The sequence below is a fragment of the Phalacrocorax carbo genome, chromosome 1 (assembly GCF_963921805.1).
Source record: "Phalacrocorax carbo chromosome 1, bPhaCar2.1, whole genome shotgun sequence".
NCBI lineage: Eukaryota > Metazoa > Chordata > Aves > Suliformes > Phalacrocoracidae > Phalacrocorax > Phalacrocorax carbo.
The window spans coordinates 118,489,535-118,505,963 of record NC_087513.1 but is presented as its reverse complement, the minus strand read 5'-3'; the positions used below and the strand labels follow the sequence as shown (position 1 = coordinate 118,505,963).

The 16,429-nt window shown below is 42.2% G+C and overlaps 1 protein-coding gene across 5 annotated transcripts in view; it reads left to right on the top strand.

The window, feature by feature from the left end:
- Positions 1-16,429, top strand: part of ERG (ETS transcription factor ERG) — a 148,054-nt gene that overhangs the window by 104,181 nt on the left and 27,444 nt on the right. For all 5 annotated transcript variants that reach the window (XM_064471818.1, XM_064471839.1, XM_064471812.1 and 2 more), the window contains one exon: positions 10,036-10,253. In XM_064471818.1, the coding sequence (XP_064327888.1) occupies positions 10,036-10,253 (218 nt within the window). The remainder of the gene's footprint in view (positions 1-10,035; positions 10,254-16,429) is intronic.

Sequence of the window (16,429 nt, the reverse complement as noted above, 5' to 3'; positions counted from 1 at the left end):
CATGATGCCAAAGGTGTTAAGAGGAAGCATGGAAAGGATAGGATTTCATGCCTAGAATGGGATTGGTGGCTGGTTTTGGGTAGCCGTTTTGGCCCCAAGACTCTCAATATCATTTAGATCTATTAGCACAAGTTCATAGCAGGTGTGGCATGTAGCCTCAGTTCACTTCCGATTGGGCTGCAGGCCACTTTACAAACTTGCCACCTGTTTTGCCAAACAAATCTTTGCTTGAAAGATTGCTGAAAAAAACCCAGATGCTTGTATTTTTTAACAAAGTAGAAGGTTGGCTGCTCCTTCAGATTAAGAAAGTCCTGTACTAGAAAAGCAGGGTAGAAGCAGCAGAAATGAAAAGGCAGAGGCAGAAATGAAAAGGCAGAGGCAGAAATGAAAAGGAGTTTTATATCCAAGTTTTCCCAGTTGCTAGGCATTTTGAAGCCCTATGAGTTAACAGCAGCCCTAGAAGTTAACAGCCAAGCATGAAGGAGGAAAAAACTTCAAGCTTTCAAAATTCATAATGGACAATACTATCAAGATGAAAAGGAAGAAAAGTCTATTGTATTGACTGAAAAAATAGTCATTCAAACTTCAGTGTTACAGCTCTTTATATGGATGGAAGTGCTAAAATAAGCATACAAAGCCACAGTTTCTTTAAAAATGCATATGCAGTATGCAATCTGCAGGATGCAATTGTAGTGTTTTTGGCATTGGAGACTTAAGGTTGACATAATCATTCAGGAATCCGTATTCTGAGCCCAACTGATCATTGTGCTCCTGAAGCCACCTAACCCCGTTCGTTCAATTACTGGGGCAGTAAATAAAACCTGGTGTTGCCTCAGCCCTTAAGTCATTTACCATCACTCTACTCATGCAGAAGGAAAAATGGAAGTGGACTCATCACTGTATAGCACCAGATTGTATTTTTGATAAAGTCTTGGGAATTTTGAGGTCTGCTTTCATTCAAAAGCCTGATGCAATTCTTCAGTGGTTGTGCACAGGCAGAGATGCTTCCAGGCATACCCCCCTTGCAGTCATTTGGGTATTGAACATACACTAAAATGGATACAGGACTGAAACTTTAATCAGAGGAGACTGAGGGGAGACCTCATTACGGTCTACAGCTTCCTTGCAAGGGGAGGAGGAGGGGCAGGCGCTGATCTCTTCTCTCTGGAGACCGGTGATAGGACCTGAGGGTATGGCTGGAAGGTGAGCCAGGAGATGTTTAGGTTGGGTATTAGGAAAAGGTTCTTCACGCAGAGGGTGGTGGAGCACTGGAACAAGCTCCCCAGGGAGGTAGTCACAGCCTCAAGCCTGACAATATTCAGGAAGCATTTGGACAATGCCCTCAGAGATATCGTGTGAATTTGGGGCTGTCCTGTGCAGGGACAGGAGCTGGACTTGATGATCCTTGTGGGTCCCTTCCAACTCAGGACATTCTGTGATTCTATGATCATTGCATTTGAATAAGCCCACTGCATTGCTTTGATGGTGGCCAGGGCATGTGATATGTATTAAAGAGTTTCCTATTTCCATTTATTAACGCTTGGTTTGGGGTTAAGCTATTCATTTGCACTTTACTGTCAGTTAAGATTGCAGGTGAAATAATTGATTGTGAAATGGCAGCTCTTTAAATCAGATGCTTGTGGACACTTCCTGATCTCTGGAAGTTAGAGGTTCATCAACTTTACTTGTTTTGATAATTTTAGTGTGTGAGATGCACAGTAGTCCTAAACATGTCAGGGAGCTTTGCGTGAGGGAGATGTATTTTCTAAGATGAGACCCATTTTTAATCATTCTTACCAAAGTTTCCCCATCTGCAACAGTGGAATAGTGATTTTTTTGTTATTTTATGAAACACCTGGAGACCCAGAGTTGAATGCCTCGTGCTGCAAATATTAGCCTATTATGAAAGGAGGTGATAAAAATAGCTTGGGCAAAAATAGGGTTTGCTGACTTTTCAGGAATGAAAGTCTATGTATTAGAAATTATGATGAAGCACCACAGCCTACATTTGAATTTATAATGTCTCAGAATTTGTTCATTGAGGCTCAAAATGTTTGGGCTTAGCCATGAGGCCTCTGTTCACATTACTAGTCCTAGTGGAGCCAGAATGACTTATACAAAGAGGGCTGCAGGATCAGTCCTTAAACATCTGCTGTTTTTTCCCAGAAATGAATCTAGCCTGCAGTCTCATAACATCATTTTGATGGATGCTTGATTATTCCTTTTTTCAAGTGGGACTACGGCAGTGGCTCTCCTTTGCTTCCAAACATCCTTTGTATTTTTCTCAGCAAAAGGTGAAGATATCAGATAAGTGGCAGCACAGGGCCTGTGTTTGGATTAACGCGGACTATCCAAGTACTCTTTGCAAATAGGTGGAGGATGTTAGCTGAGCTGGCAATAAGATTCTCATGGGTGGAGGTGAGGACAACATCTGTCTTTCCTATCTTGTACTTGCCAAGGCTTTTTGTTGTTCCTGAACTCTCTCATGAATATAATATGTGGTTTTTTGTCTGATCTAATGAATCCAAGACTCGGAGATTTAGAAGGAAAACATATTCCAGATGTGTACTGCAATTCCTGACTCAGGTGACTGCATTTTAAGTAGTAACCTTTTCCAGTATGTTCCACACACCCTATTGAATATCTTGCGAAACCGCTTCTTTTGCGAATGGTCAGAAGAGAGTTGTAAGAGCATCATGATTAATAAGCTATAGCAAGGCTAAAACATTAATCATTTGTCTTTTGTATCACCGATTATTGCTGGATGCAATGAATCCAAGGCTCAAGGACTTGGCTTTAAAGCAGGACTGCAGATTCAGGCTAGAAGCTTTTTAAGCAGTTCAGCCACAGCTTGCTTTATCATGCAGTGATGCCTGTTGCAGACGTGAGCGGAGCGGAGTTTCAGCCTGGAAGACTGCCCGCTGATCCGCAAGGTTCTGGTGTCCAGCCTTGCGTGTGCTCTCTGTTCCAGCATGGAAATGACATTCCTGGCCTGTTTGAAATTAGACTTTCACTCCAGATAAACAGCTTCCTAGAGCATCAGAAGATGTAGTCTGAGGAAGAAAAGAAGAATAGCAAGTGAGAAGAGCGACTTGGTAAATTCTGGAGCAGCTATACGAAGGTGCATACTGTGTGCTGTCTTGCACACTTTCACCTGCTCTTCCTTTCAGTTACAATTTTATGTAGTTCAATTGCACACAATTCAAATAACTAATGTTATCAAATACACAGGGGATACTGAGTGCAAAAAAGCATGGAAACATTTAATAGAGCTAATTGCATGGTCTTAATCAGAACAATCTTCCCTCGAAAGACTCAGGTCCTTTCCAAACGTAACTGTTTATTAGACTGTTTTAACATCTGCAAAACACACGCCAGTACATTACAATTCATCCTTTTAATAAATGTTTTGGTGAAAGTTTTTGTATAACAGCTTTTTCTCTAATTTAAAATGAAAATAAATCCCGCTATGTCAAAATTCTACATAAAAAGGAGAATTAATTTTTCTGACCAACGGTACATGTCCGACAAGCGATAAGCAACAGCCTATGTCTGAATGGATTGTGGCTGCGTGGAACTCTAAGGTTGTGCTTAGATATGTATTATCATTAAATCAGATTAGAGAAGTAAAAGTTGTTTGCATTCATGAGGAGACATATTATAAAATGTGTCAAACAGATTATATAAATGCAGTGACATATGGCAAAGCTAATTAAAAGTTCTCGATTGCAGTGTTATTGTAAGTCCCTCATACTCAAGGGTAACAGGTCTGTTTTGGTGTGTGGGTGTGCTGACCCCACAAGATGGCTCCACAAGCAATAAATACGTTTCACTGTCTGCAGCATCTCTAGACATACAAAGAGGGGTGTTGCTGTATTTGTGTCTCCTCATGTATCCTCCTCTTTATGTGTAGTTCTTGCCCGGTGTCCTACGGGTTTGTGGCCAGTGTTTTTCATCATACTGGTGTGCTATTGCCTGATAGGATTTTGACAGTGCTGGCCAGTAAGTTCTTGACTTTCAAAGTTCTTGAAGCATTTTTTTTGAGCAGAAAATTACTTGATAGATTTTGGACAGCCAATGGGGATAAAACAGATCTACAAAACCTTTCCATTTAAAGGGATAAAGCAATAAACTGTGGAAATATTTGAAGAAATGAAAAAACCAGACCTGAATATTTTGAGATACACATATATACAGACATGTACAATGAGTACAGACCTGGAGACACGATTCAATTTGATTGCCGTACAAATGAATGGAAATGGTGTCATATCTAAAGTGGAAGCTGGGTTAATGACATGGAGGGACAGTACACAAAGGTATTTCACGCACAAGCTAGCATGTTCCCTAATCAGAATTAACTTGAGGAAAAGCATTGCTAGGTTCAAATGGCCTCCAAATTCTTTTAAAACCCTGATGCAGTATTTTTCTCCCAATAACCCCCCAGCACAAGCAAATTATGCTAGACAACTCCACGCCTCATTGTTGTCTTTATTTATTTCTTAAGTTTGATCAAGCTTTAGGAAAAAAAGTCTTTGCCCTTAGTTCCTAACACTGAGTATAAAGGACAGGTCAGCTTGCATATACTTCTCATGATGGGAACAACTTCAATCACATTTCCTCTAACTTCATGTTTCTAGGCCAAGTACTCTTGCGTTTGATTAAGTAAACAACTTTGTCCTAATGACTTTATGCCTACTTTAAAGGCGTTGCTGTACCTATTGTTCTACAAATTTGTCAGTCTATTATTCTTTTTTTTTTCTTTTTAACTTATCAGTGAAGTATAAGTCAAAACCATTTTGTTCTTTCATCATTGGTCCAGAAAGTCCAAGTGAGAAGCTGGATTTTACGTAGTACAAGTGATTAAAAAATAAAAAAATCTTAACAAAGGAACAGATTTTTATGTTTTGCTGGTGATGCCATGAGAGGAAGTATGTGGAGAACGGAAGATGAAATAAAGAAAATCCATGTCCAATATTGACCTTGGATAATATTACCAGCAACTCTACTTCACAGACTTACATGAAAGACCTTTCCCACCTGCCACTGTAAGCAGTACATGTTGCTTTCTTCATATTACATTACCCCAGACACTGGTTACTAGAAATGAAAGGCTTCATTTCTGATATGTTGTGAGAGTATGCTATTGTCATGCAATATCCAGGAAGATGACCCAACCTCTACTAAAATTATTACCATAAAGGTACAAAACTTGGTAAGATTGATAGGAGCCTTATAATTAATCTATTGTATAATATTTATTAATGTTTACCTTGCTTTACTTTATCCCACTTACTGCTTGATGTTGCCAAACTGCTCCAGAAACAGCATTAATAGGGATGGGAAAAAAAGATTAACACGTAAATGAGTAATGAAAAGTATTTACTAGAACTAGAACTGGCATCCATATGTAAAAAACCTTTGCCAAGCATTGTCAGCATTAATAGTTTTGTCTGCGTTTATATGTGGCCAGACTATGCAGCTATTCTTCATGGTGGTGAATGCTGACAATTTTTTATATTACATTTGGTCCAGGAGCTTGCAGTTAGAAATATAGCAGAAAGCACATTTTTAAGTCCCTGTATTTCTGTCAGCTGTTCAGTACAGTAGTTTGCTGTTAGAGCCTTCCTTACACAGTTTATGTACGGCTAAGGCTTGAAGGCTTTAATTAGTAAAGAGAAATCAAGGAAAGAAAAGATGAAACAATGCATGCAAAGAGCAGCTGAAGGACATTTTCTGTCTCTTTGGAGATACCAAATCATGTCTGTTACCAGACATTCTTGTATAGCTGAGAAATTATTCATATTTCTTCATGCTATTTCTATGCTTTCCTACAGTATGAGTTCACATGAGATTACATATGGTTGTATTAGCTCTGATTGTTCAGCATCACTGTGTCTTGCAAGTGGATTCAGAAATTCTTCACTCCTCAAGATCACCGAGAGGAAGAAAGGCAGCAGTTGCCAACCCTCAACACACAGCTCCCACCCATGTGTTGGAGAAAACTTTCCCGTGTGTGTGAGGATATGCTAGGACCACATATATCACCTATAATGGTTGCTGGTAAATTGACATCAATGGTCCTGGCTGCGTATGAAGGGGAGGACAGTCAATATGGCTGCCTGAGTCCTGGCTGACAGGAGGAGTAGCAGAACAGATGCCAAACATAGTTTCCATGTTTCCCACACTGAAACCTCAATCTCACTTATGTGCGAGAAGAGAGAAAAGATGGTTAAAGAGGAAGTAAGGCTAATTCTAGTTTAGATCATGTTCTCTAGTTATGCTGACTCCTCAAAATTATGCAAAAAGCTTAGATGGCCAGTTCATCTTTTGTAATGTGCTCAGGGGAGGGGTGATACATGTCCTACTGTCCTTGCAGACGGGCCATCAAAGACCAGTGAGGACTCGGAGTAAAATGTCAGAGATACTATCATAGACTACACATTAATAAGCCTTCCACATAAGGGCTGACCCAAGAGTGTGCGAAGTTGGCAGAACCTCAGTTATTCCGATGGAGGTTTTACAGACCTGTTGGCATGCACTAACTGATATCTAGCAGGATAGAGTACTGATAGGTGTTTGCTACTAAATCAGAACAAAATTCTAGCTAGCAAATTGAGCTCTTTTTGTCCATAAATAACTAGGCATTTTTTCCTGAAATGTGACATCTGAGTCTGTCTCTTGAGTTCATTTATGTTTGTCTCGTTTTTCCATAGTCTTTTAGATATTCAGACAACCTTTATAAATTGACTTCATATTTCTAGCATGTACTGTCCTCCACGGGAAGTTAAAATGTGTGTACTTTCCCTCTTTGTGCAACATAATAGACACCCATAGCACAAGCAATATTTCCTGTCATTAGCAATGCCAATGAATAGAAAATCCATTCTTTTTTTAGTTTACATTTATACTTACCCTAAATATTCATACATTAACTTATGTTAGGTGGAGTCAAGTTTAATGGAAACCAGAATAAATTTGTTTTGTTTCACTTGTGTGTGGGAGGATGAGAAATAGATCCATTATGTAGTGTTTGATGCCTGTTTTGAATAGGTCTATTAGTAAATGGTTTACAGAGTAAAATAATATTTGGCCTGTTGTATTTGCAATGTTGTATCTGCTTTCTCCTGTAGAATTCACACTTTCATGTATTTACTGGAGCTAGGTTTTCCAAAATTACATGCTTTTTGGCTCATGTGTTAGCTCTACAGTGGGGTGTAAAAGAGGGAATGTACAGTAAATAGTCTCAGGTGTGGCATGCATTGTGATCGCCTGTCCAGGCTGTGTGTGTATATATATTTATTTTTTTTTTCATGAAAAACTCTCATAGACTGCTGAGAAAGAACTTTTTATTTTCCTTCCAGTGAAACATTTTCTTTCTTTAGTTCTTGTGATATGATCCCTGCTACTTTACTATCCAAGCACATCAAGTTCCCTTGCTGTCTCTCAGCACACTGTAGCCAGCGAGCAATCTTTGGGGAGCAAGGGACCAGCCACCTGCCCCCAAACCTCCTTGAAAAACAGGAGTTGTCTGCAGGCTTTCCCAGAAATGGCTCATCAGAAAAGCCTCATATCACCAACAGCAGCAGTTTTTAGCAGGCCAGAGACCCACAGGAGTCTGAGGTGGCAGAAACGAGAGGTGTTATTCTGGCATCCCTCCTGTCTTGCAGGAGCACGTTCATACTCCCAGAGACACAAGAGGCAGCAGTTCAGTAGCTGGGCACTGGTTAGAGAAAGAGCATGCAAAGCAGGGGTGCTAACTGGGGAGTTAATATTAATGGTGATAGCCTGGTGGTGACTGTTACACTCACATGACATCTGAATAACAGTAATAAAATGGTTCAGATTGCTGTCTGAATTTTGTGTCCTGGCCTGTGGTGGGAAGCGTTAGTATTAGTGATTCAATCACGAGTCTTGTGGCATTTGGAGGGCTGCTTGAGAACCCATTCCCCAAGTCCAGAAATTAAGGAGTCATCTTAGTTTTCATGGGAAGTAATAAGAGGAAAGTGATGTTCCAGCCCTTGCGGTTACAGAGAAAACTGAATATTAACAGAGCACACCCTCGAGGGTTCACAAACCAGATGAATAAAAAGGATGATAAATGCATACCCTCTTAAAATGAACAAATACAACTGCTGGTTTTTAGGGCAGCATGTGACTGCCAGAGCTTGTGCAAAGCCCTCTTCCAGCAGCCAGGGAAGGGAAGAGCGTGCAGGCAGCTGCCCATCTTTCCAGAGCCGGAGGACTCCCATTGCTCTGGCTCTTTTCTTTCTTCTCTCTCCGCTGCATCCTTCTCTGCTGACAGGGCCATGTCGTTTTATTGTCCTCCCATCGGCCATCAGCGGCAGGGCAGCGTGGGCCCACACACGCTGCCTCGTGAGGGTGCGGTTGCGCACAGAGCACCCTGCCCCAAATCTGGCTCGGGCTCCCCCCCCACGCCCCCATCCTTGGCCCCCATGCCTCAGGCCATTGCCAGCTGGCTGCCTCCCTGGCTGCTGTCATCTGGTGCACTGCACACTGAGCCTCCTCCACCGACCCACTGCTGGGGCTTGCTCCCTGTCCACCGACCAGGCCTGTGCGGGAGGGAGGGAGGAGCTGGGCTGCCCCACTGCCCTGTTTTGGTCATCTCAGGGCAGAGCCGTGGTGCTGGGGTGCGGGGACGCAGTCGCATCTTGGGTTACTATCCATTTACACTCTTAGATCCTATATTCGCCCTAAGTAGAGGGGGCCTTTCCTTGGAAGGCTGCTTCTGGAGGGGTGCCCCCCCGAGCCTGTGTGGTGCTGGAGGTAAGCAGGAGGGTGGGAGCCCAGACGGCTCAGGCAGAACAGGTCTGGCAGTGTCAGCCCTTCCAGTGGCTTCCCAATGGGCCTGGTGGGCATGCTGCCTGCCTGAGCCGAGCCGGGCTGCTGCCTCGCTCCCCTGACCCGGCTCTAGGTAACGTGGGGAAGGAGTTGGTGCCAATACGAGTGCATGGTGCTGGGGAGAAATGTAGAAAAAAATGTAGGCCAGAGAAGATGCTTTCTGTTCCTCTTGCCACCCCCATTTACTCTCCCTATCACTAAGCTGATTGTGTGTTTCAGAGGGAATTGGAGCCATCCACCACTTCATGCCATTAAGCACTTTTTCCCTGATTTAAAAAAAAAATATTAAAATAAGTCTCTGGAATTCAGACACCTTCACATTGTTAAAAGACTGACATAACCTGTAGTTTCACTCAGAAGCTTGTTCTGTACTGTAGGAGACTCTGTCCGTCTGGTCTCCAGCTAGCCGCGATGGCAGCCACCCAGCCACTGAGGGGCCTGGTGAACCCCGCCAACCTTGAGCGCCGTAACACAGTGCTGCCATGATGAGGGAAGGTGGCTGGGGAAGCCCTTCCCACAGCGCTGGAGTGGGATGCCCGGCCAGGTAGCCCGTCAGGAAGGGTTGCTGTGAGAGAGAGAGAGGCGGCTGGTGGGCATCTCCACTGAAGCTGGCAGCAGATGATGGTAGAAAGAGCAGGGTCCCAAGACTAGAGGTTGCACCTGGCTGTCTCGACTCCCTGTCCAGAAGGAACTTGGCCTCGGTCCTAGAGGAAGGAAGAGGAGCTCCCAGTGAGTCAGCAAGGCCTGGCTTCGGGTTGCTCCTTGCAGGGGCAGTTAAAGCAGCAATGGCAGCTTGCTTACACCCCCAGCAGATCTGGCCCTCCGCATTCCTAGCTGGGATGCCAGAGGCCCGAGCTTCACTGCCCGTCCCGCCCTCTCCTCCCTCCCAGTGCCTGGCCACTATTTGTGTTTGGTAGCGTGTTTGTGCATCTTCTCAGCTGCTGGTGGGAATGATCTTCCCAGGGGAGAGGTTGTTCTCCTGGCATATGCTGAGGGCACGTCTGGCACCAAGAGTCCTCACCTCCACCAACAGCAGTGGCGTGCCTAAAAAGTAATGAGCATTTAAGCAAGTGACCATCTTCTCATGAAATGGACAAGCCCTTTTTCCCTTGGGGTATATTGTAATGTCTGCTCTGAAACATGTCATGCTGACTTCTCTTCTCTGATTTGCAGGAAGCGTTATCAGTGGTGAGTGAAGACCAGTCCTTGTTCGAGTGTGCCTACGGATCGCCCCACCTTGCGAAGACAGAGATGACGGCCTCCTCCTCCAGTGAATATGGGCAGACGTCAAAGATGAGTCCACGTGTTCCCCAGCAAGACTGGTTATCGCAGCCCCCAGCGAGAGTCACCATCAAGATGGAGTGTAACCCAAATCAGGTTAACGGGTCAAGGTAATAAGGCCAGTCTTACCATGGCTCAAGTACATTTTTTCTTGTGATGGGTATAGCTCAGTTGTCAAAATCTGTGAATCCAGCACCGTTTTAGGTGCCCCAAGATATCCCACTTGGCCACCATCTGCTGTCCCAGAAGCCTACATGTCTCCTGTACATTGTGGGTCATACTTGCCAGCCCCGTTCAGGTGTTAGATGGTGCTACAGGCAGAGTCTTCTCATGAGCTTATGCAATACCTTCCTGTGTTTCCTCTGACTGTGGATAATTTTGGATGTGAACTTGCATTGCATTGCATTCTAGGTGAAAAAGCATATATTAAAGCTAGTGTGAGTTTGCTGTTGTCTGGGCAGTGCCATTGATCCATCTAAGGGTGTTGCATATGTGATCTAATGCTCACTGGAAGTTGTCAAAATACAGTAATTTGGGCAGTTGCCTTTGCTCTAAATATAACCAAACAGAAGCATAGGAAGTAAATTCTTGTAATGGCAGAGGCAGTGAACTATTGATCTTTATTTTTATATTTACTGTAGACATAGTGCCAAAAAGCATAACCATGGAGTTGGATTTAAGAGCTCACACTGAAGAAACAGCATATATATGGAGGCAAGCAGGGGAGTAGAAAGGAACAGGAAAAGAAATTACTCAGCTCAGCGGGCAGTAGCCACAGCCTGTCAGTGCATTAATTGTTGTCTCAGGACTGTTTTTTTAATGAATGATGCTATGAAGGAGAATTGTATTGATTAAACTGAAAGAGTAATACAGTAGATTTTTGGATATTGGCTGGTAGCTCCCCCAAGCACAGAAGCACTCTGTGGGATTTCTTCCATCTGAAAAAGCACAATGAAGATTTTTTTTTCTCAAGGAAACTATCTAAACAAGTGCTTTCCTGTTTAAAATGCCTGACTGTCAAAACTGTTTTCCTTTGGTATTGCTGAAGGGCAGAGGTCCCGAGAGTCAGTTGCTCACAATTGTTGGTGATATACCAGTGAAGACTCTGCTTCACATCTCTCTGTCACAAACACCTGCCTACTAGTCTCATCTCCCAGCATCAGTTGTTTAGAAAAACCGCAGCTATGGGCACTGTGGTTACTGTTCACACTTGCTGTGCTAATGTGGTGAGCACCACAAGCAGGGCAAAGTGGTTTGACAGCTTATCACACCTACACTTTTCACTGGTAAGGATGGAAATTGTGCTGAAGTCAAATCAGAATTTCCAAAGAAGAGTAAAAGATTTGAGATACATAGAAGTAAACAGTGAACTGAAGTTACAAAGAATTAGGGGAAGTCTTCTTGTAAGCCTACTTATTCAAAACTTATTTACAATAAATTTCAGTGAGGTGGGGTTTTTTTCTTTTTTTTGTGCTAAGCAAAAGCACAGATATAATCACAAATATAGTATTGATTCAAAACCAGTTTCACCTGCTTCCTAAAATTACCTCTACGTATTTGTGCTGGCATTTCTGTAAAAGAACTAATCACAGTTTTTCTCAGTGTAAGTTCCATAAAGTGCATTAGAATAGATAATTAGTGTTAATAATTACTGGGATTAGTGGTTGTAATCATTTGTAATGTTATACGTAACTAAAGTCAGTCATATACATACTGCTACTCTGACATACTCCCAGATCTTAAGGAAGAGTCTAGATGATACAGATCCATTTGTATTTGTTAAAATAATCAAGCCAGAATCCTGAATTTGCTGACTTGGATTCCTGAAATACATAATTAGCCTGAAAACTAGAGCTCAGTTTGTGAATCACAGGTATTGGGCTGTTGCTGTGGTGATTTAAGGATGAAACCATAGGCAGTAATGCCACTATTCGTTAGCTGAAACCTTGTCCTGGTTAATCTTTTTTAGCAACCCTGGTAAGGATTATGCTCCAATTTAGGGGGTCAGGACCCTTACCAAGACCAAAATGTGTCCCCATAGTCAGATCAGCTAAATTGGGTCTCCAGGCAAACCAGTATAGCCTGTGGGTGAGAGCACAGTGTGGAAAATGTGCTGTGACACACCAGTATGCCCCAAACCAGTAGAGGCTCATAAGAGTCCTGATTTGGGAACACAGACAGCTCCAGGCACTAAAGCACCTGGCTTCTGCAGGGGCTGCCTCAGTCCAGAGAGGGCCGGGCACCCTGAGGCACCCCGAGGCACCCCTCCTAGGGGCACCTGGGGAGGCAGCCGAGCCCTGCCTTGCTATCCAGAGAGGCCTGGAAGTGTCACTGTGACTGGACATGTGTTTGGGCATGCAGCTGGGAGAGATCCTGTGCCCAGTGCATTTGCTTCTCTCCTGGGGGCTGTACCATCGCTGGATAAAAACAGAAGTAACCCAGGGAGCAGGGAAGCGCAGTGCAACCACCAGAGCAGAGTGTCCCAGCTGCAGGGCTGGAGTTAGGTTCTCCTAACATGCAAACAGGTTGGAGGGGCTCGTTGTCCCTATCTCCCAAATCTAAGGTATGTTCACTTTATATATGTGAACCCAGAATACCTTCCAGGGATGGATAAGCATTCAGAAGCCCTGAATTAAACAGGCTATTTGGACATATTCTCATGATGCCTATCATTTTTTCTTCCTTTATGTTATTTTCTATCGGGAGTGTCCATACATTGAGTCATGTAATGTGATACTGAGGCTACCTGCACGGTCAGTAGACAGGAACTGGCCGCTGGTTTAGGCTGCCCGAGTTGCTCTTTGCAGAGAGGTATCTGCCTTTCCTTTAGCGGTATCCTAGTCCCCACACTAGCTGCATAAAATGTTTGTGCATATGGTCTGCACTGTTAGTAGCAGAACAGGCATCTACTTTTTCAAGGATATATAATCTAAGCATTGGGGGAATTGTCTTTAAATGAATCTTTTTTGATTAGTCACGAAGCATAATTTTGGTTCATACTTCTCCGGCAGAACTGTTAATCGTCATAAAGAGGTGGCACCCAGGAGTTGCCAAGGCATCTGGAACCTCAGTGACACACTTTTGCACATCCTGACCAACTTTACCACCATCACAGAAATAAAGAGATTAAAAGAAAAGATTTCTCTAAAAAAATAGCACTAGGTCTACGTACTCCATCATTAGGACTTGGAGTTTAGGGCAAATCAGCTGAGCAGCACATGAAGACTAAGTTCTTCATTTTTCTCTGGACAGCATCACTCAGAGGTGCTTAATGTGGCCATCATTAGAAAGCGGACAGCTCAGCAGTGGCCATTCTTTCCCAATATCAACCAGCATGTGAGCTGGCACACGGGCTATGCTGCCAGAAAAGGCTGCACAAATTACTGCTCTGAACAGCAAAATGTTCTTGATCAGAACACTGGTTTTCTAAAGAACACATTCTGCCTGAAAATATAATGGGGAGAAATGTAATTCTTTCTATATTCAGTTAAAAATAACCTGCAGCATTGGACGCAGGTTTTCCTTTATTAATCTTGGATTTGGCAGCCTCCCCTATTGACAGAGCAATGCAGGGTTGCTAACTGGAGAAAACGAGGAAAGTTCATACTTCACTGCCATTCCTAAGACATGACATTATGCTGAAAAATGAACGAAGAAAAGTCACTTATAGACTACCAAAGATAAGAATAGATTAACGGTACAGATAAAATTTCATGCATATATTGCATGATTATACTTAACACAAAAATAAAAAATTATTATTGTAATTAACATGTGCTTTTTGTTTCATCAGAAAACTATTCTTTCATAAGGCCTAACGCATGCCTGAAAAAATAGTTCTCCATTAAAAGCATAATATTAAGATCTAGTACTTCCAAGTAACAAATATAAATATGTTATGGCATTTCTAAAACTCATATATATGTGTACATGTAATATATATAGTGTTAATACTTTGGGAATGGTAATGCTTCCTACTACGTGATATTTCTGCCAGTTGTAGAAAAAAGTGTGTATCACTCAAGCATTACATAAAATTGGATTAGTTATCAGTAATATATTATTGCTAAATAATCATAACAAATATTGTGATATATTGATTAGTAATGCCAATAAGGAACTCACTACAGGTTAGTGTGATATATGCATCTCTTACAAATCCGGAAAACCATTTTTTCCTTCCTGAAGTCCCGCTAGGCCTTTGCCGTTTGTATGTTGGTGTTTCACTGGTTTCCTGACAGATTATCTGCTGTTCATCACATACAGAATATCAGCCACAGTTTATATGTGCAGATTAGTGGTACCCTGCCATTCTGTAGGCTAGTTTGCATTTTCTTTTCTGCAGAAGCCTTCCCCACCCTGCTCATTTGCAGTCCATAAATTTATTGCCTTAAATGAAATTCTCAGTTCTTAAAAATGCTTCATATGTTAAAAATTAACAGAGGCAGTAGCTATAGAGCTTGGAACTGCTTTTCATTTTTAGTAAAACTGTACCCTCTCTGTTTACACCCATTTTAAATCTGGGTCTACGGGAGTCTAAAATACCACAGCTACACTGCAGAGCCACAGAAGTGCTGCCTGTAGGATCTCCAGAGTATCCTCTGTAATTGCCTTTCTACAGGGGAGCCTGGGTCTGAATAATACAGTGTAAAGAGGATGCAAAATGGGGTGCCAGACCCCACAAAGTGGTAACCAGAGAATAATTAGCTTTTTTATTCTTTTACTGTCTGGCTCTCCCTTCTCCCTGTATTAGGCTCCTTCCTGACCATATATTCTGTTGTCTGGAACCGGGCATAAAAATTTAGGAGCGTACTAAACCTCTTACACATCAGCAATTAAGTACCCACTCAAGGCAGAAATGTACTCACTCTGCTAGGATTCTCCCCAGGTATACTTTGGCTGTAATTACCCTACATTAAATCGCAAAGCATAAGTCTCAAAACTGGCATTCCTGTGAATACTGAACAAATAATGTTAGAATGAAATTAAAGGGTTATTTTCAGTGTGCTGCAGAGGGATTAGCTACACAGTTTTCTTTAACAATAAGTGTATTTTTAAAGCTAAACCCTGCTGCACAGCACCAGAAAATATAGCCTAAGGGCCTACCTTAAATTAAATAAAGCAAGAAAAGTTTAAATTAAAGCTGTCATTTACCTTGCTGTTGTTGCATATATAATGCAGATTGTCACAGGTGGTATCCAATTGAGTTTCTTCAAATACATTATTTTGGTACAGCCATAATATTTCTTCCAGGTACATAAATCTAATGAGACCTTTTGTGCCACCATATAGTCAATCTTTCGCCTGAATGTAATAATATTGTTTCCTGCTATTTATTGCTCCAGAGTCAGACCAAAAGATTCACCGCTCTAGTAAAGCACTATAATATAAATCTACAGATTGCATATGTCAACTGTTACTTACTTTTCTGTTTAGTGTTCTTTACATATTTTATCAAATTAGGTATGAGCAATTCTATTACAATGAATGAATGCAATTCATGTCATGCATTTAAGGTGAAATTCACTCCTGTGGAAGTGCTCTCATGAGACCCTGGGTACTGCTTGGACAACATTTAAATCCATGGATTGTTCAGTGGTCTCTGAATACACTCACCATGGGACCTCACCATGCCCATGGCTGGGGCTATACAAAGGTAGCTTGGAAGAACTACATTTACTGGTAGGTAATCAATCTTTTTAAGGGAGGCTGAAGTGGAACATAGAGTCTTATTCAGGCCACAGATAAATTTCACTTGCCATGTGCAGTGTGATGATTTCATTGAAAAAGCATTTTGAAAGTGAGCTGCAGTGAAAGCACAGCAGAAGTTTTCCAACATCAGCTTGGCTAATACAGAAGTTTTAAAGGAATGCCAGAAATAATTAGTTGTCATTAAGATTTAATCATGTGCAAAATGTTGTTTTAAGTGCTACCAATTGTTGCTCAAAAACCATTTGAGAATGAAATTATCACTTAATATATCTTTTGTGCTGGCTCTTTTGGGAAATACCATTTTTCTCTGCACGTTACTGGTCTAAATTTTCATCAAAGAGCCTCTGTACTAGCTGGGTTGAGTGCCTCTGACACACAGGAGGACTTTTCAGAGTCCATAGTGACCTCAAGTTTTTGTTTGGTTTTCTTTCTTTCCCCCTTGATGTAAATTCTCCTAAGCGGTAGCTATTTTGTGCTATACAAACCAGCAAATTTGAATGGGTAGCACCTGAGGTACCTTGCGCAGTCTAGCCATGTGCCATCTGATGTGCCCAGCCCCTTAGAAGGGTGCATT